Genomic DNA, 20538 nt, shown 5'->3' with positions numbered 1-20538 from the left:
GAAATTAAAAATAGACTTTTTAGGGGTGTTTGGGTGATTCACCTAGTTAAGTGAGTGACTTGATTTTCGCTCAGGTCATGATCTCACATTGTGTGATTGAGCCCTGCCTGGGGTTCTGGGCTCTGAACTGAGCATGGAGACTGCTTAGGATAGTCTCTCACCCATTCTTTCTCTCTCTCCCTCCCTCTCTGCCCTTCCCCTGCTCTCATGCGGCTTCTCAAAATAAATAAACTGAAAAATTTTTAAAAGACTTTTAAAATAAAACTAGATTTCTCATGACTTCTTATTCCTGATTGAATTTAAAATACACTTTTCATATAAGTAGTGTACTTCAATTCTTTGGGGAATTACAACATTGGCTGTTCATTTGCAGAGATGGTGTTTCCATAATGTCACATTACTATTATAATTTTCAATATTTTATTATTATTTTCTTATATATATATATATGATTTCTTATATAGACTTAGAGAATCTTTTTTATTAACTCATGTATTTGAATTACACAAGAAAATTAAAACCCATTTTAAAATGCAGCCTTTCTAATTTGAAAATATCAAAACTTTGTTTCATAATAGACTCGTGAATTTTTTTGATCCAGGTAAAGAACAGCCTCACTATATGAAAAATATAAGTGTATTTTGTTTGTCACATTGGTGGTAAAATTTGGGGCAGTTTTTTTTTTTTTTTTTTTTTGTTAACTGAATGAAATTGGATTTAATTGTGTATAACCGTTTTTTGTTTGTTTTTAGATAATAAATCCTAGTGATTTCCTAAGCTTCCAACTTAGGAAGCTAGAAAAAGAGCAAATTAAATCCCAAATAAGCAGAATAAAAGATCAGAAACAATTAAATTGAGAACAAAAAGTTCATAGAGAAAAAAATTAACCATACCAAAAACTGGTTTTTTTGAAAAGAACAAAAAGATTGATAAATATCTAACCAAGCTACTAAGAAAAAAAAGAGAAATAAGTTGCTAATAATCAAGAATGAAAGAAAGGTCATCACTGCAAATCACATGAGTATTAGAAGGATAATAAAAGAATATTATGAACAACTCTTTGCCCACAAGGTTGGTAACTAATGCCTTGAACATACACATCTACCAAAATTCAGAGAGAAATATAGGCATTATCTATTAAACTCAACCAATAATCAATAACCTTCTAAAACAGAAAGCACTCAGCTCAGGTGGTTTCACTGTTGAATTCTAGCAAACATTTAAAGAAGAAATGATACCTAAGTGCCTGGTGGCTCAGTCAGTTCAGCGTTCGGACTCTTGATTTCTGCTCAGGTCCTGATCTCACAGTTTGTGAGTTCGAGCCCCACATCGGGCTCTGTGCTAACAGTGTAGAGCCTGCTTGGGATTCTCTCTCTCTTCCCCTCTCTCTGCCCCTCCCCTGCTCATGCTTGTGCTCTCTCCCTCTCAAAAATAAATAAATAAAAATTTAAAAAAATAATAAAGAAGAAATGATACCAATTCTCTAAATCGCTTTCAGAAAATAGGAGAGGGAACACTTCCTAACTCATTCTGTGAAGCCAGCATTACCCTCATACCAAGACAATGAAAAGACCAGCCATACTAGGATAGAATATTGGCAAAACACATATCAAAGATTTGTGTCCTAAAATATGCAAAGAACTGTTAACAATAGGAAAACAGAGTGCCTGCGTGGCTCAGTCCTTAAGCATTTGACTTCGTCTCAGGTCATCATCTCAAGGTTTGTGAGTTCGAGTTCCACATCTGATGAGCTCATGCCCTGTTTTGGGTGAGCTTGAGCCCTGCTCTGGGTGAGCACAAGCTCCATTCCGGGTGAATGTGAACCTCACTTTTCTCTCTCTCTCTCTTTCTCTCTCTGTCTCCCCCTCTCTCCCTCTCTTTCTCTTTCCCTTTCCCTCTCTCTCCTTCTCCTTCTCTCTCTCCTTCTCCCTCTCCTTCTCTCTCTCTCCATCTCCATCTCTCTCTCTCCCTCCATTTCCCTCTCTCTGCCCTTGGTGGGATTCTCTGTCTCTCCTTCTCTCGCTTTGCCCCTTGCTCACTAGCGCTCTCTTTCTCTCTCTGTCTCTGTCTCTGTCTCTCTCTCAAAAATAGTGTCACATCCCTTCCACCTTCATTGTAAAAGACAGTATTACAGGAGAAAAACAAATAGAAGTTTAACATATATACTTCCTGCATACATGAGAGATTCCCAGGAAAATTGAGTAAATCTCTGAAGTAGCCCAAGTAACCAGGGTAAATACTGTCTCCAGCTAAGCCAAAAGAAAATGGGGAAGGGGGAGTGGGTTAAGGAAAGACCAGTAACGGATTGTTACTAGGAAAAGCACAGTAAACAAGTGTATGGTTGTTATGTAGATTTAAGTCCTTGTCTTCTCTATTGATAAAAGTTTCAAGAGTTTTAGGAGCGTCTGGGTGGCTCAGTCGGTTAAGCGACCAACTTCGGCTCAGGTCATGATCTCGCGGTCCGTGAGTTCGAGCCCCGTGTCGGGCTCTGTGCTGACAGCTCAGAGCCTGGAGCCTGTTTCAGATTCTGTGTCTCCCTCTCTCTGACCCTCCCCCGTTCATGTTCTGTCTCTCTCTGTCTCAAAAATAAATAAACGTTAAAAAAAAATTAAAAAAAAAAGTTTCAAGAGTTTTAGTCATTTTCGTCTTCCTAGTACAGAGAGGGAGACACCTTACAAATGGAGATTTTCCTTACAAATGTAAATGCCTTTTATAAAAGGGTAACTTCTACTTGGTTTTCAGAGCTGCTTCTGTGTCTGGTGTTCCTTTTTTCTCTTAATTTTATTTTCAGTGTTTATTTATTTTTAAGAGGGAGACAGAGCACAAGCAGGGAAGGGGCAGAGAGAGAGGGAGACAGAGAATTGGAAGCAGGCTCCAGGCCCTGAGCTGTCAGCACAGAGCCCTACACGGGGCTCAGTCTCACGAACCGGGAGATCATGACCTGAGCTGAAGTCAGATGCTTAACCGGCTGAGCCACCCAGTTGCCTCTGTGTCTGGTGTTTCTTAAAAATAACCAGCTCAAGATAGTCCTTATGCCAAAGACGCATATTATGAGGTATTATATTCTGCCACCCTCACAGCCACAATAAAACAGAATAGACTGTGTGGCTTAAACAACAATCTATTTTCTTACAGTCCTAGTGGCCAGAAGTCCAAGATTAGGGTGCCAGCCTGGTTGGATTGTGTTAAGAACTCTCTGGCTTGTGGATAGCTACCTTCTCACCGTTTCCTCACATGGCAGAGAGAGAAAGTGCTCTGACATCTCTTCTTATAAGGGCACTAGTCCTATCATGAAGGCCCCACTCCCGTGGCTCATCTAAACCTAATCCCAAAGGTCCCATCTCCAAAACCCATCACATTGTGTGTTAAGTCTTCACCATATGAATTTTAAGAGAACACAGTTCAGTCTGTAATACATTTTGTTTATTCATTCATCAGTTTATTAACATTCATGTTGTTTCCACTTTGGGCTATTATGATTAGTGTGCCATGAGCATTCCTGTAGAAGTTTTCGTTTGAACACTTGTTTTCAGTTCTTTTGGGTATATGCCTATGAGGGGAATTGCTAGGTCTTATGGTAATTCTATGTCTAACTTTTTGAAGAACTTCCAGAATGTTTTCTACTGCAGCTATACTATTTACATTCCCACCAGCAATGTACAAGAGTTCTAATTTCTCCATATTCTTGCCAACACTTTTTATTTTCTGGTTTTTTTTTTTTTTAATTATGGCCATCCTAGTATATGAGAAGTGATATCTGATTGTAAAATGAGTTTTTATATGTAGCTTTCTCCCTATAATTTATTCTATAGAAGAAGGTACAATTATCATTATGTTAAATGATATGTATGTAAATATACTGCAGATTAAAAAAATTTTTTAATGTTTATTTATTTTTGGGAGAGAGACAGAGACAGAGACAGAGACAGAGTGTGAGCAGGGGAGATGCAGAAATAGAAAGGGAGACACAGAATCCAAAGCAGGCTCCAGGCTCTGAGCTTTTAGCACAGAGCCCAACGCGGGGCTTAAACCCAGGAACCGCGAGATCATGACCTGAGCCGAAGTCAACGCTTAACCGACTGAGCCACCCAGGCGCCCCAAATATACTGCAGATTAAATGATTGTTACATATATTGATGAGTGCTGAGAAATACATAGAATTTTTGTATTGTTACATTGTGTACACCTCAAACTAATATTAACACTATATGTTATACTTGAATAAACAAATAAATAAAAATTAAAAATAATAAAGTGACTCTGGGTTTAGGTACAAGCCTGGAGTTTGACTTGCTAAATGAGTAAGTATTATAGTGCACCAGAAGATTCTTCTATAGAGATATTGTTTTGACATTGTAATATTCAGTTGTGTTTAATTTGACACAAATACATTCCTTTAGAACAGGAATGCACATTGGAGGAACTCTTTGTTATAGAAGCTTCTGACTTTGCCAGAGGCTTCTAGTTTGATACAACACATAATTATAATGTCCAAAGTGAGAAAGATTTAAAATAACATATGCTTGAATTTGAATGTAAAGAATTATTATTATTTTTTAATGTTTATTTATTTTTGAGAGACAGAAACAGAGCATGAGCAGGGCAGGGGCAGAGAGAGGCGGGGGGAGACACAGAATCTGAAGCAGGTTTCAGTCTCTGAGCTGTCAGCACAGAGCCCGACGCAGGGCTGGAACTCATGAGCCATGAGATCATGACCCAAGCCAAAGTCAGATGCCCAACCGACTGAGCCACCCAGGCGCCCCTTGAATGTAAAGAATTATTAAATAATGATGTTATCAGTCATCAAGCCTACCCTCTGGTCATTATTACCAAACAGTGAATACCTTCAATTAAAAAAAATATATGAACAGCTATTTCATAGGGTAACTCATTCCATTTTAGACAGCTCTATTTATCAGCCATAAATTCTTGTGCATACTGAGTTAAAAACTGCTGTCCTTGAACACACACTGATTGGATCTTATGTTCTCGCTAGCTGTTAAGTCCTTTTTTCCACATAAAGACAACTATCATATCTTCTCTAGTGTTTTTCTTGCTCCACACCAGACACTTCAGTTCTTTCTACCCATCACAATTTAGAGTTCTTCACTATTCTCTTCTGAATGTGCTCCAGTTTGTGGAAATCCATCCTAAAGTGTGTTTCATCTGGTCCACAGAATGGAACTAACACATAGTATAGTTTACATGCTTGTAATGGCCCTGTAGTTTAGATATGTGTGTTCCCTATCTGCAGGTGAATAACCTTTGGCTCAGACAGGTGAAGAAATTTTCCCAAGGTCATGCAATAAGTGGAAGAACTGAGTTTTAAGTCCACTTCAGATTTCATTGCCTGTAAAGCCATGTTCTTTTCATTAATAATCATAATATCAATATTGATAAACTACCATTTATTGCATAAATAATATATATTCAACATGGTACTAAGTACTTAGACTCCCATCTAAGCCTCACAGAAGACTTTTGAGGTAGAGATTACTGACTTTATAAATGAGAAAATTAAAGATCAGAAAAGGCAAATAATTTGCCAAATTCCACTAAGAGTGGCATAGTCAGGATTTAGAACCAATGTGATTCCAAAGACTGTTCTCTTAATATTGTATTATTCTGCCTATGCTGTTCCATGATGTAGTTGATATTCATTAATTAGCACAGCCAACAAGTGTTTCAGTGTTGTAAATCTATAAGATCATTTGTATGATTAAAAACACATAATTTGTGACCGTCACAAATTTATTATTTTTCTTTAATTTCCTTTGATGCAAAAACATTGCTGATTGACTATATATTGATATAGCCTTTCTGTCAGTTCTTAACAAAATGGTAAAATAAGAAATAACTGTGTTTTAAAATTTGTCTTCTTTTAGGTCCACCTCATTCATTTAACCGAGATGAGACAATAATCATTGCTTTGGCATCAGTCTCTGTATTAGCTGTTTTGATAGTTGCCTTATGCTTTGGATACAGGATGCTGACAGGTAAAAGTATCTCCTTTTATTTTTTTGTATCAAATATACCATTTAGTCAGAATCAGTTTTTTCCTTTTTAAAGTTTCTATGCTAAAAAAAAACTCTGTGCTACAGTAGGTCCCATCCTCTCTTCGCAAACTTTTTTTCTTAGTTTTTATGAAAAGTTACAAGCATATACAAAATATCTATCACCCAACTTCAATGATTATTACATCTATATATCATCCATAGCCCCACTCACCACACCCTTCATGGTACTGGGTATTTTGAAGTAAATTGCATATGTCATTTATCTGTGAAAACTTTAGTATTATCTCTGAAATATAAGGACTTAAAATATATGTAACCACAATACTATTTTCACACCAATAAATAAATAAATAAATAAATAAATAAATAAATCTTCAGTATCATCAACTGTCCAGTCAGTTCTTTTTTTTTTTAATATTTATTTTAATGTTTATTTATGTTTGAGAAAGAGAGAGAGACAGGGCACAAGGAGGGGAGGGGCAGAGAGAGAAGGAGACACAGAATCTGAAGCAGACTCCAGGCTCTGAGCTGTCAACACAGAGCCTGACGTGGGGCTTGAACTCACAAGCTGTGAGATCATGACCTGAGCTGAATGAAGCTGGACGCCCAACTGACTGAGCCACTCAAGCACCCCAACTGTCCAGTCAGTGCTAATAAATTTTAGGTTTAATGAGCTTTTTAGAAAATCAGTACCCATTCATTCATTTGAATCACTTTTTTTAAGTTATTAAAACCTTCTTTAATGTTTCTGCAATATTTCTTTGAATTTTAAATTAGGTCTGTTACTGGAACTATCTCCCAAAATTCAGCTTTAATGTTATTATTCATCATTCATCTTCATTTATAGATAATTCTTAGTTTAGTAAATAGTTTTACTCTTGGTGACATTGGGTATAAATCTTGCTGCCTACCTTCTGTAGTTCTTCTTTTTTAGCAATTATAAGAAAAAGTGTAATAAAGATTTTAAGAGAACAGTACATTAGCAACTTCTTTTTCCTATTGTTATAGGAGACCGTAAACAAGGTCTTCACAGTATGAACATGATGGAGGCAGCAGCATCAGAACCCTCTCTTGACCTAGATAATCTGAAACTGTTGGAGGTAAGATTGCTTTTAGAACATATGGACTGTTCTTTCTGCTCTCATAGTATATCTGAGACAGTAACTTCATTCACTCACTACATCATTTATCCATTTATTCCTTGAGCATTTATTAACTATCAGTTTGGTACCAAGGTCTATTTCAGGCACTGAGAATATAGGTAAAAACTACAGAGAGCCGCCTTGAGACTTGTATTCTAGTGGGAAAGAGTCTACAAAGAGGTGAAACAAATAAATGTATATTACTTCTAGTAGTAGTAAGTGCTATAGAGAAAAATAAAACAGATAAAAAGAAAAAGGTGGAAAGTGGTTTAGTAAAGAAAGTATATTTAGAAAGGAGACAGAAAGTGTATTTAGAAAGGAGATGATCTTTGAGTATAGACTGCAATAGTGTATAGGAATAAAGACATGTGAAATTCTGAGAAGAATGTGCCATTCAAGCAACCCATGGTATATGCCAAATAAATATTCCTTGTCTGTGCATATATTGCATATTTTTATAGGTACATACAACTGTTATATGGTAATATCTCAGAACCTATGTTATAGTCTTACCATGATGAATGTTTTTATGATTATTATTAGAATAAATAAACTATGATCCCCATACTAGAGACTGTTAAATAATAGATATGGTAGATTTAATTATATAAAACATTTTAGGAACCTTCTGTTTGGGAGAAAAATACAATAAACAACGTTAAAATATTCAAAAAAGCATTTCAACACATAAAGTAGAATTGTTAAAGAGCTAGTATAAATCAATATAGAAGCAACAATCCATAAAAAATGGACCAAAAAGATGAAGTGTCAATTCATAAAAGAATTAAAGGTAGCTTTTGAATGCATAATAAGATGTCCAATTTACTAAATTGAAAAAAAAATACTAGTTAAAACCACAGGATTTTATCCTGGACTGAGTAAAATACTCCCAAACATTGCTGATTTAACTATATATTGATACAGCCTTTCTAAAAGTCAGTCTGTTTATTAAGTAATTAACCTAGAAATAGTTAAATATGACAAAAATATTAAATAAATGATGGTAAATCCTTAACCTGTTTCAGTAAAGTAAAATCCCCAGAAGCCAAAAATGAAGAGAATGGGTTGCATTTTGCTGATTTTATTTTTTTATTGTGTCCTGTATATTGTGAATGTTATATTGAGGAGACCTTGTGTTCTGGTAGGTTTTTCTAAAGTGTGTTTATTTCCATTATTTGTTTTAATAGGCAGTTAACTTGGTTGGACGTACTGTGAACTCCTTGTCTCTTAGATGGAAGCTCAAATCTCACTGCAATTGTTTTATCTTTAGCTGGAATTGGTCTCAAGTATTCATTTCATTTCCCCCTCTCTCACTCTTCTTTGTGGGATTCTCCTCTCCCTTTCCAGCATTTTTCGTTGTCCTAAATTCTGTCCTCTGGCTCCTAGGGCCAGGAAGACTATAGATTTTCTATCGCAGTTCTCACTGCACTGTGCAGTGTTCGTGTCAGCCTGCTTTCAGGCTAAAAGCTATAAAAATGAGTAGTTCACCCTATGGCATTCCTTTCTTTTAAGTGTTGACTCCCCTCAGAATCTACTTCCTTTTGTTCATTCTCTAGCACTTTTAGATTTCTTTTTAAAATTTTGTTCAGAGTTCATAGTTGTTATCTTTGGGAGGGCTGGGTCTGATAGGAGTTTCCTGAGCCATATGAGATGTAGAATTTATTAGTTTCTTGACAGTGGAGTAATTTAAACTATAAGCAATAGAGAACTGTGGTATACATTTGGATTTACACTTTTCTAGAAAATTGATTGTTCAATTGTGATATGAATTAATACCTTGCTTTCTTCAAAACAAATTTACAGCTGATTGGCCGGGGTCGATATGGAGCAGTATATAAAGGTTCCTTAGATGAACGTCCAGTTGCTGTAAAAGTGTTTTCCTTTGCAAACCGTCAGAATTTTATCAATGAGAAGAACATTTACAGAGTGCCTTTAATGGAACATGACAACATTGCTCGCTTTATAGTTGGAGATGAGAGAGTTACTGCAGATGGACGCATGGAATATTTGCTTGTGATGGAGTATTATCCCAATGTAAGTTCTTTATAAAAATTAAACTGACATTTATATTAGCTGTCAATCAGAATTTTAGGTGGACTACTGTTATGTAGAACATTGGTGGTTTGCAAACTGGTTAATAAATGGTTTGCTGTGAGATAAGGATCTCACATCAGAATGTGAATCAACCAAGTCACTAGTTAACTTTTTAGTTCATCTGTTTGTCTGTCTGTCTGTCTCTCCCTCTCAGCAAGACTTTCTTGATGAAGGAAACAGTGTTTTGACTGACGTTCATTCTTGTGCAAGCTCCTTATCCCTGACTGGTAAATACTTTGTGGATGAGCACCTTGAATAGCACTGACACATACATATTTATGAAAGCTTTCTGTTTCATACTTGTAAAACATAACAATTTAATTTGTATTTGTACTGGTAAGAGATACAGTATAAAGAAAGAATGTAAAAGACTATGTTTTCTATCTTAATTTCAGAAACAAAAGAAACATTTAATATGAAATACTCATTTATACTTTTTAACATTGGAGAAAAAAATTAATAATTTTATTTTATTTATTTATTTATTTTAATTTTTTTTTTTTAACGTTTATTCATTTTTGAGACAGAGAGAGACAGAGCATGAACGGGGGAGGGTCAGAGAGAGAGGGAGACACAGAATCTGAAACAGGCTCCAGGCTCTGAGCCATCAGCACAGAGCCCGACGCGGGGCTGGAACTCACGGACCATGAGATCATGACCTGAGCCGAAGTCGGACACTCAACCGACTGAGCCACCCAGGCGCCCCAAAAATTAATAATTTTAAATTATCCTTTCCATCATCTTCTCCCCTCTCAACTCACAGAAATGTCTTACTGTTTTGAGATTTTGAAATGTCATAGTTCATTAAATCTCCATGGAATCCTAACCTACTTAAATACTTTGTCAGGCTACTGCTAATTTACCTCCTCATGTACAAGTAAATTAATTCCACTTTTTTTTTTGTATTTGTGTATTTCTTCTTTTATATAGGGATCTCTTTGCAAGTATTTGAGTCTCCATACAAGTGATTGGGTCAGTTCTTGCCGTCTGGCTCATTCTGTGACTAGAGGTCTGGCTTATCTTCATACAGAATTGCCACGAGGAGGTAAGACAATGAGTAGAAGATGAATGACACTCATGTGGGGCAAAATTCACAAAGGGAAATTGTATTCATATCTTCAAACTAAGAGTATATTTTATATAATAGCAGATTTATTATTAGCCAGTTGTTTGAAGTATCTGGCTTGAGGAAATATATTTGAAATATAACAGGAAGAATAAGAAAAAGAACTTTGAGACCCTAGAGAGGTCATGGATCCTATTGAGATTTTGATTAAAGCTCTGAACACCTCTGTAAAGATACATGTATGGCCAACTTTTAAAAATGTTCTTTTGATTCTAGGGGTTCTCAGACCCGTTAAAGTCCATCAATGAACTTAGGTTGAGAAGCTCTTAGCTAGGCTGTAGTACATTTCCTTGCATTTATTTGCTTATTTAAATGAAATACAGTGCATTACCAATTCTTTAGTTTTAACATCATATGGATTTTTATTCTATATTTGACTGGTCTTTAGTATAAAACCTACACATATCTTTTTATAACTTAGTGTTTCTCTTAGCTAGGATTAGGTTTGGTCAAATCTGTCAGGGGGAAAAAAATCACAGGCTTCAATAAGAATGAATTTTTTTTTCTTTCTTATGTAAGAATTTAGAGAGAGTCTAAAATTGGTTTGGTGTAGCCTAAGCCTCCAGTAATATTTCTCCTCCATTATTCTTTTTTTTTCCATTATTCTTTACATATGGCTTACATTTTCAAGGTCACCTCATTGTCCATCATGCTATATTCTAATCAGTAAGGGAAAGGAAGGAAAGGTAGAAGGAATTGCCCCCTTCTGCGTCCAGAGGCTCTACTCTCATATGTATATTTTATTTTACAGAACTTAGTTCACACTTAACTACCACACTTAAATACAGTTGTTGGTGTTATTATTGTTGTTGTTTTTAAGCTGGCTGTGTTGGCTGTGTTGCTATATCAAATAATATTGGATTCTGTTACTGAGTAGAAGGAGGATAATGCATGCTGGGGAGTTGATCTTCGCCAGTGTTTCAGAACTGTGGTTTGTGTTCTTTGTCATAACTACAGTTTTCTTCAGCATCTATGCACATTTTTGGTAGTTGTTCAAAACATCTTTTTAATACATTTACTTTCTCACTTTGTTTCAAAACATACATCACAGGCACATCTAAATTAGCTTTGTTGCAAAAATCAGTCTTAGTGCTTTCTCAAGCTCTCATCCCTTATGGATTTTCTTGTCATACTACAGCCCAGAATATTGTTTTTTCAGTTTCTTTGACCCCTGTAGATAAGAGAATCTTTAATATATCAGTTTCTTAGATCTTTGTTCTATTGTATAGTAGTGTGGGTCATCTTTTCTAGCTGCTGCTTCATATATAAAAAATTTCTCCTGAATAATTTATCACTTCATTTATCTTGACATCTTGCTTTTCCTGAATACAGAATTGACCAATGTTATTGCCTATGTCAGCAGTTTGATGCACTTATTCTGGTGCTTTAGGACACTAACCATTTGGACTATGCTTCCTTACTCTTAAGTATTATTATAATTCACTTAAAAAGCTGGCTTAGCGCAGAACTTAAAATACCATCCTCATCCCCCTTTTCAAGACTTGCATGACTTAGCAAGGTTTCAAAAAAATGAAAAGAATGATTGCCATCAAATAAGAGTTTTATTTAGATGTAGATGTTACTCTCAAATATTAGCTAATATCACTTAAACTAGTTAACTCCCCCCTTTTTTTTAGTTAACCTTTTTTTTTTTAAACTGAGTATATACATAGTATTGCAAAAAATAAATAAATACAATAGCTATTTTGGGGGTTTTGTGGGTTTTTTTTTAGTATTTAGCATATTTGAATTTATGCTTTTACCTAATATTTTAAAGGTATTGGAAATATACAGTATTATTTCAAAATATTTAAAGTGTTATTTCACTTTTTGTCAGAGAACACTATTTTTCATAGTATCTTCATTTTTTTTAAATTTCTTTTTCAATGTTTATTTATTTTTGAGAGAAGGAGAGAGAGAGAGAGAGAGAGAGAGAGAGAGAACACGAGCAGAGGAAGGGCAGAGAGAGAGAAGGAGACACAGAATCCAAAGCAGGCTCCAGTCTCTGAGCTTTCAGCACAGAACCCGACACAGGGCTCGAACTCACAAACTGTGAGATCATGACCTGGGCTGAAGTCGGACACTTAACGGACTGAGCCACCCAGGCACACTCCCTACCCCACCCCCTACCCCCAGTATCTTCAAATGTAACTTTGCTGTTTGGCATAGAAATTTTGTGGTAAGAAGTAATACTATTATTATTTTATTTAGCTGTTTTTAGCTTCAGAATAAGGAGGAATTGAGCCTGCTTATTTATTTGTAACTGTCCTCCTTATGAATTTTTCCTGATAATGTCAGTGAAACTTATTACCATACTCCCCCCCCCTCCCCCCGAATCTAACAAAGAAAGAACATATTATAGATCACTCAAATCTAACAGAAAATTACTATTAACTATGTACATCCTTCTAAGTCCTTTGTGTATGTGTCCACAGAGACTATTTTTTGTTCAGGTTTTATTTTTTAACACAATTAAAATAATAGTATGCCCTGCTTTTCTTTGAAATATTTGCCTAGTACAGTGCTACTGTCCAGGGCAAAATTATTGTATGTTCTCCTTTCTCTGCACTCCCTGCCCCCAAATGAAAAGGATTAAAAGGAATACTGAGGAGAACTTTAAGGGGAAAAGTCTCTCAAAAGGGCAGTCTATAGTTCTACCCTTTACATTGGTAATGAAACCTATCTTGTTTCCTTTCTTTTCTTCCTTTCCCTTGTTTTCTTCTTTACCCCCTTCCTTCTTTGCTCCCCACCCCTCTTCTTTCATTATTTCATGTCTTTTTTTTTTTTTTTTTCTTATATGGTAGCAGAAGGTACTACCCTATTTTCTTCTCTGGCTGTATCATTGACTCATTGCCCATTCTCCCCATTATTTTTGCCTAATTTCCTTAAGTGTGAGATCTTTAAGTATTGATTTGATATTAATATACAAAAATTTTCCAAATATAGAAACATTTTTATATCTCTATAAGTTTCTTACATAAATATCACCTTGAGATTATACTATACGTACTAGTATTGTGGTTTTATCCAGAATAAGAAATGCAACTCTTTTAGGGGCTGAGTGAGCCATGTTAGTACAAGCTTTGGAAGGCTAGACCAGGAAGTGAGAGGGGAGAAAATGAACAAGAAATCAACTCTTTTTTAACTACTATTTTTGTCTTCCAATTGTGACAGGAATCATTATCTTCTGTTTTTAGTTTCATTGTTGGTGAAATTATAGTCTGATATTCATTAATGAGAGTAATGAATGTAAATACTGAGCCTATTTGGGCCTAAATATAAATACTCAATAAAGTTATCATTGACTTTGTTCTGATTGCTCTGTTTCTTTGTATACCTAGAGACTTATTTTAAATTTCAGAAATTGTATAACAATTTTTTTCAACTCAGGAGCTATAGTTTTGCTTAATATAATATTTATATAAGGTTTCCTTAAAGAGAGGAAAGAAATATGTTTTTGGTGGGGCAGCTTAGGTTAGATACATTCTTTCAGTCAGCAAACATTTATTGTGTGCCAAGCCTTTTGAATTCAGGTAAAACATGTTCTCTTTCTACCTTCATGGAGCATATAGTCTAGTGATAAGTAATGTGAGTATAATAGTGCTCTGCTTCTCTGTAAAATCAGAAAACAGGTTTTCATATCTTGTGAGATACCAGCTCCTCTACTTATTCTCCAGGTCCATTGTAAAACTTTTTCTAGTTTGATTTGAATAACTGAGGTGGGCTTAGAAACAGGGCTAACCCTGAGGGCAGAACTGGGATATTCTGTCATAGGTTTGATCAGTGAAGCCATAGGAGAATAGTATAACATACAATATACAGATTCTGGAAGCATCTTGGCAAGTTGACTTTTTTTAGTTATTTATACTAAATATTTCTTTCTCTGTTGCCTCCTTTTGCTACCCTTAGAAAAAGGGAAAAAAAGACAAGTATGTTTTAAAATTAGAAGCAATAGCATGTTGGCTATTAGTTGCAGCTAAATATTTAAAGCTTAATTACACATGCAACAGTAGTTTATGTTGTAAAATATAGTGAAAATAGTGATGATTATGAGTTGAAACTGCTTTCTTGTGTCCCTTTCTGTTATTAGAAAATTAAATGGCAGAAAAATAATACAATCATCTATATTTTTGTAGTCCCTATTACCTGCATGTTTATGTCCAACAGTGCTATTTAAGCATTAATAAATATTTGAAATTATCTAAACAGATCATTATAAACCTGCGATTTCCCATCGAGATTTAAACAGCAGAAATGTCCTGGTGAAAAATGATGGAACCTGTGTTATTAGTGACTTTGGATTGTCCATGAGGCTAACTGGAAATAGACTGGTACGTCCAGGGGAAGAAGATAATGCAGCCATAAGTGAGGTGAGTGTATACAAAAGGTATCACTCTGATGTACTTCGAGAAGATAATTAAGCATTAAAAAAATCTATCCAGGACAGTTACCCTTATATGCTACCAATTACAGCATATTAGGAATTACAAAATTAAGACCTACAGAAGACCTTGCATGAAGTTTATCAGTTCTTTATGGAAATCACTGCTTGTTCCAACTCATTTTTTTAAATGTTTATCTATCTATCTATCTATCTATCTATCTACTTATGTATTTATTTTGATAGAGAAAGAGAGAACGCAGGGGAGGGAGAGAGAGAATCCCAAGCAGGCTTCGTGCCATCTGCGCAGAGCCCTGTGCATGGCTTAGTCTCATGAACTGTGAGGTCATGACCTGAGCCAAAATCAAGAGTTGGATGCGTAACAGACTGAGCCACCCAGGTGCCCCCCACAACTCATTTTTGAGAGGCATTGGGAGGAGGATTGTAGGAACTGTATTTTCTTTTTTAAGAACTGATTTTTGAAGCAGGAGTAAAATTTCGAAGTTTAAGACAGGACAGTCGCCTTCTGATAATCACTGTTGAAATGTGGACCACATCCTTCCTGACCTTTTTCTCTGCATCACCATACACGTCTCTCTCTCCATGTGTATGTATTTTTTTAATTAAAAAAAATTTTTTTAAAAATATTAAATTATGGGGGTGCCTGGGTGGCTTAGTGGTTGAGCATCCAACTTCAGCTCAGGTCATGATCCCATGGTTTGTGGGTTTGACCCTCGCATCGGGCTCTGTGCTGACAGCTCACAGCCTGGAGCCTGCTTCGGATTCTGTGTCTCCTTCTCTCTTTGCCCTCCCTTGCTCATACTTTGTCTGTGTCTCTCAAAAATAAATAAACATTAAAATATATATATATTAAATGACGTACATACTATTGTACTTTTTATATTGTGCTATTGCACTTTTCTCATTGTGTCTTGCAAATGTTTCTTCATTGACATACATAGGATAGTTTAGCTTATTCTTTCTGATTGATGAATAGTATTCAATAGAAAAGATTTACCACAGTTTATTCAAAAAGGGTGTTTTGTAGATAAAAAATTAGGTATAGAAAGTTTCAGTGATATACATAAAGTCAAATAATGTGTCATTAACATATAGTTGACATGAAATTTGTGTATAACTTCTGGTCTGATGTATGCATGTCAGAATATGTTACATTATGTTTCTGAAAAATGTCACTCTAATTTATCAGGTTGGCACAATCAGATATATGGCACCAGAAGTTCTAGAAGGAGCTGTGAACTTGAGGGACTGTGAATCAGCTTTGAAACAAGTAGACATGTATGCACTTGGACTCATTTATTGGGAGATATTTATGAGATGTACAGACCTCTTCCCAGGTAAGAGAATTGCTGTCAAAAATTGATACATGTTTTGAGTGAAGCAGTTATATCCTCTTTTTCGACTTTTAAATTGAGTCAACTTTTAAGTTTTTACTTTCACTTAAACCTTTAGTTTATTGCCATCTAGTGTTCAGAAACATTATTAGCAGAAGGATGTCAATTAGAAATAACTTTGTAAACAGATCCCAACTTTGCATCTGAGTGCAGGTGTTTGTTTGTTTGTTTGTGTTTTTAATATTGATTTTTGAGAGAGATGGAGGGACAGAGTATGAGCTGGGGAGAGGAAGAGAGAAAGAGGGAGACACAGAATCCAAAACAGGCTCCAGGCTCTGAGCTGTCAGCACAGAGCCTGATGCGGGGCTTGAACTCACAAACTTGGGAGATCATGTCCTGAGCCAAAGTCGGATGTTTAACCAACTGAGCCACCCAAGCACCCCTGAATGCAATTTAGTTGATTATTCATAATAGCTTATCTGTGTTTATTTAGATTGCTTTAGCAGTCATTGTTGTCCTTATGCACCCTCTGAACATTTGATAAGCTATACTTAAAATATTCCCTGAATTGACCCAGGAAGTTAGAAACAATGAATTTACCATTGGAACACTTTTTTCTTTCTTTCTTCCTTTATTTTTTTCATTCTTCCTTCTTGACTTCCTGATTCCTGCTTTCCTTCCTTCCTTTCAATGAAGGAATACCCATTTAATACGAATGCTTATTTAAGGCTTATTTTAATTAACCAAATGAGTTTATAGTTTTTCTCTTTTTGTTAGGATTACATTACTCTCATTATTGTCCTATAAAAACTTTAACTACCAATATGTGTGCATTGCATTCTGCTAGATGGTGTACAAAATGACTTGATATATATGGCTTCTATCTTATAGGAATAATACCATTAAAAGTATAGAAAAAGGAAAAATGGTCAATTGAACCAGCACTGGACAAACTATATAATGGAACTATTTAATAATAACAAAGATTAGTAGTGGGGTTGAGGTGTTTTTTGTTTTTTGTTTTGTTTTGTTTTGTTTTTGCTTTATAAACAGTAAACATTTAGCAGTAGTTTATAATTCTAAAAATAAAATAAATTAATAATTACTTAGATTAACTACAGGTTAGGCAGTTATTCTTTAGAAGTATATTTTCTAGTTAATTGGAAGTACAGAGTACTCAGTTGAGGTGTTTTTCTAGGCATAGCAGAATTTCAGTAGTATCACAGCATTATTAGAACTTTGAAACTTTTTATTTATATTACTGGAATTTAGACCACAGATATTTTTAATATATCCTAATTCAGAATTTTTGTTTTTTTAGAAACATGACTGAGTAAAATTCTTAAACCAGCATTAGTACATTACCATCAGCAATATTTTTTCAACAATTACTGCATTCAAAGAATAACTATTGCTTTTGCCCTGATAAATAATAACAATATCAGGTGTATGAAAATGGAAAGGCAATTAAATCTTATTTGCAGAAGATTAGCAGATATGTAGTTTGAATTGAAATAGAACTAGAGGCGGTTTAAAAAGGAAAAAGACAGGTGCCTGGTTGACTCAATCAGAGTATGCAGCTCTTGATCTCTGGGTCAGGGTCACAACTTCAGCCCCACACTGGGAGTGGAAATTACTTAAAACAACAACAACAATAGTTTAAAAGAAAAAATATAGGTAAGGCGTGCCTAGGTGGCTCAGTTGGTTAAGTGTCTGACTGTTAATTTCGGCCTAGGTCATCGTCTCATGGTTCATGGGATCGAGCTCTGTGTCAGGCTCTATGCTGACAGCTCGGAGCCTGCTTGGGATTCTCTCTCTGCCTCTCTTTCTGCCCCTCCCCCATTCGTGTGCATGCACATGCTCTCTCTCTCTCAAAATCAATAAATAAGCATCTTTTAAAAACATGTAAAAGAATAAGGTGTTACTATTTTAATGGATGCGTGGTTTCAGTTTGGGAAGATGGAAAAGTTCTAGAGATGGGTAGTAGTGATCGTTGCACATTATTAACATACTGCTGTAGAACTTACTATACACTTAAAAATTGTTAAAATGGTAAATTTTGTGTTATGTATATTTAACCACAATGAAAATAAAAATAAAGGAAAAAAATGAGAGTTGCAGTAAGAGATCTTATAATCTTGGATATGGAAATGGAGAGAAGAAATGTGTGGTTCTGCTTAGCTATTGGAAGAAAATCTAAGGAACTGAGAAATATTACGAGATCTAAGAAATAATGAGGGTGGCAGCCAGGAACTTAGGAAAAAATATTGGTTTATATTGGAAATATGAGTTTCTCCAATTATGAAGACTTTCAGATGGGGTATTGATGGACAGCTGAAGAAAGTTTTTAAAAATAATTTTTAAGGGGCACCGGGGTATCTCAGTCGGTTAAGCATCTGACTTCAACTCAGGTCATGATCTGAAAGTTCATGAGTTCAAGCCCTGCCTTGGGCTCTGTGCTGACAGCTCAGAGCCTGGAGCCTGCTTTGGATTCTGTGTCTCCCTCTCTCTCTGCCTCTCACCTGCTAGTTTCTCTCTCTCTCTCTCTCTCTCTCTCTCTCTCTCTCTCTCTTTTTCTCAAAAATAAATAAAACATTCTAAAAAGTTTAAAAAATAAAGAATTTTTTAAATAAAAAGGATGTTGAGAGAACTAAAAGTGAAATGATTTAGAAATTGTTTATGTAAAGATGGTAAATGGGAACTTATGAGTAGATGCACTCTGCTAAGAGAACAAATGAAGAGTGAAAAAAATTATTGCGTAAAGACTGAATATTGGGGTACCTCCCTGTACCAGTAGGTTAGTTTAGAAGACTGTTGGTCAGAAAAATAGTGAGAAAACTAAGAAATTGTTGTAGGGAGTATGGCCGGAGTCGCAAAAGATGAGTCTGCAAACAAAGTGCAGTTAAGTGAAGGTCCTCATACTGGAGTCCCAACTCCAGGATGAAGCTTCTTTTTATTAGGATAATTGCTAAAGACTATGTGCATAAAGTCAGCTAAGCAAGAGTGTTAATAAGTCTAATGGTTTAGCTTTTCAAGGTTACATTTTGAGTTAATTGGTTTCTGTAACACTAGGAAGGGTCAGGTGTGAAGGAGGATCGACCCTGGACAATGTTAATGGCTCTAGGGGTTCCTTACTGACACAGCCATGTTCAGCTGTGTAAACATGTCCTAAGGCCTTGCACCTTCTCCAGCCGTTCCCTTTTGGAGTCTTTTCCTTTGATGCTTCTCTCCTGCATCTCCCACAAGAAATCATAGTATCTTGGAAGTCAGTGTTAGAAAATGTTAAGAACCAAGATTGATAGCAGTAGATGTAATATAAGGTCAAAAGGAAATAGAACTGAAGAATGATCTTTGAATTTAAATAACAAGAGGTCATTAGTATTCTTAGAGGAGTTTCTGTGGAATAGAGAAGACGGAAATATCAGAGTATGGGAAGGAAAAGTATTAGGAAAGCACAGGAAGAAGATACAAGATACTCTTAAAAATGTTAACAATGAAACGGGATGGAAGTTGAATAAAAAGGATCCCTTAAACATATTAATAAGCATAGAGAATAGCATGTTATAATTATAACATTTTTGGAGAACATTTTTTTCAGATTTATATGATACACCTCCAAATGCAGTACATGCTTTATTATTAAATGTAAACACTATGTAATGTAGACTGATTCTCGCTGTAAAATATATGCAGAATAAATGAATTAGATGTTTGTATTACAAAGAAAGAGTGAAATGCTGCAATGTTTATATAAAGGAGGAATATGAAAGGAAGATAAAAAAGGAAGGCAAGAGAAAGAAAAAGGAAGAAAGAATAAGCATAATTTAAGAAGGGAACTAAAATGTTCCTAACTGCTTAGAGACATAATTAACAAATAGCAAATGAGGTGAGAAGCAGGGAATGGTATCTGATATTCTAGATATTTGATCTATTTTGGACAATTTAAAAGAAAATGGGATTATAAAACCTCCCTTGAGCAATCCAATGTTTATAAAGTTTTAAGGAAACCCAGTAAGACTAATATAATTCATGATGATGATGTCATTAACATTCATCTTTGTGTCCCTAGTGCCTAATACTAAGTTAGCTCTAAACAAGTATCTATTGAACAATTAGATTAAGAACCATGAAGATTTCTTAGAAATTTGCAATTCTTCTGGGGCACCTGGGTCGCTCAGTTGGTTAGGCATCGGACTTCAGCTCGGATCATGATTTCGCAGTTTGTGAGTTCGAGCCCTGCATCGGGCTCTGTGCTGACCACTCAGAGCCTGGAGCCTGCTTTGGATTCTGTGTGTGTGTCTCTCTGTCTGCCCCTCCCCTGCTCACGCTCTGTCTCTCTCTCTCAAAAATGAATAAACTTAAAAAAAAATTTAAAAAAAGAAATTTGCAATTCTTAACGTCATTTCATTCACAAAACAAGATT

The 20538-nt window shown here is 35.4% G+C and overlaps 1 protein-coding gene across 1 annotated transcript in view; it reads left to right on the top strand.

Annotated features, from left to right (window-relative positions):
• The window catches only part of BMPR2 (bone morphogenetic protein receptor type 2), a 199580-nt gene that overhangs the window by 148395 nt on the left and 30647 nt on the right, over window positions 1-20538 (top strand). Inside the window, exons 4-9 of the mRNA XM_019436577.2 lie at window positions 5886-5996; window positions 7026-7117; window positions 8963-9193; window positions 10184-10298; window positions 14589-14749; window positions 15971-16118. Coding sequence (XP_019292122.1) covers window positions 5886-5996; window positions 7026-7117; window positions 8963-9193; window positions 10184-10298; window positions 14589-14749; window positions 15971-16118 — 858 coding nt within the window. The remainder of the gene's footprint in view (window positions 1-5885; window positions 5997-7025; window positions 7118-8962; window positions 9194-10183; window positions 10299-14588; window positions 14750-15970; window positions 16119-20538) is intronic.

The sequence above is a fragment of the Panthera pardus genome, unplaced genomic scaffold (assembly GCF_024362965.1).
Source record: "Panthera pardus isolate Hobbes unplaced genomic scaffold, ASM2436296v1 HiC_scaffold_10, whole genome shotgun sequence".
NCBI lineage: Eukaryota > Metazoa > Chordata > Mammalia > Carnivora > Felidae > Panthera > Panthera pardus.
This window is presented reverse-complemented; position numbering and strand designations above follow the sequence as displayed.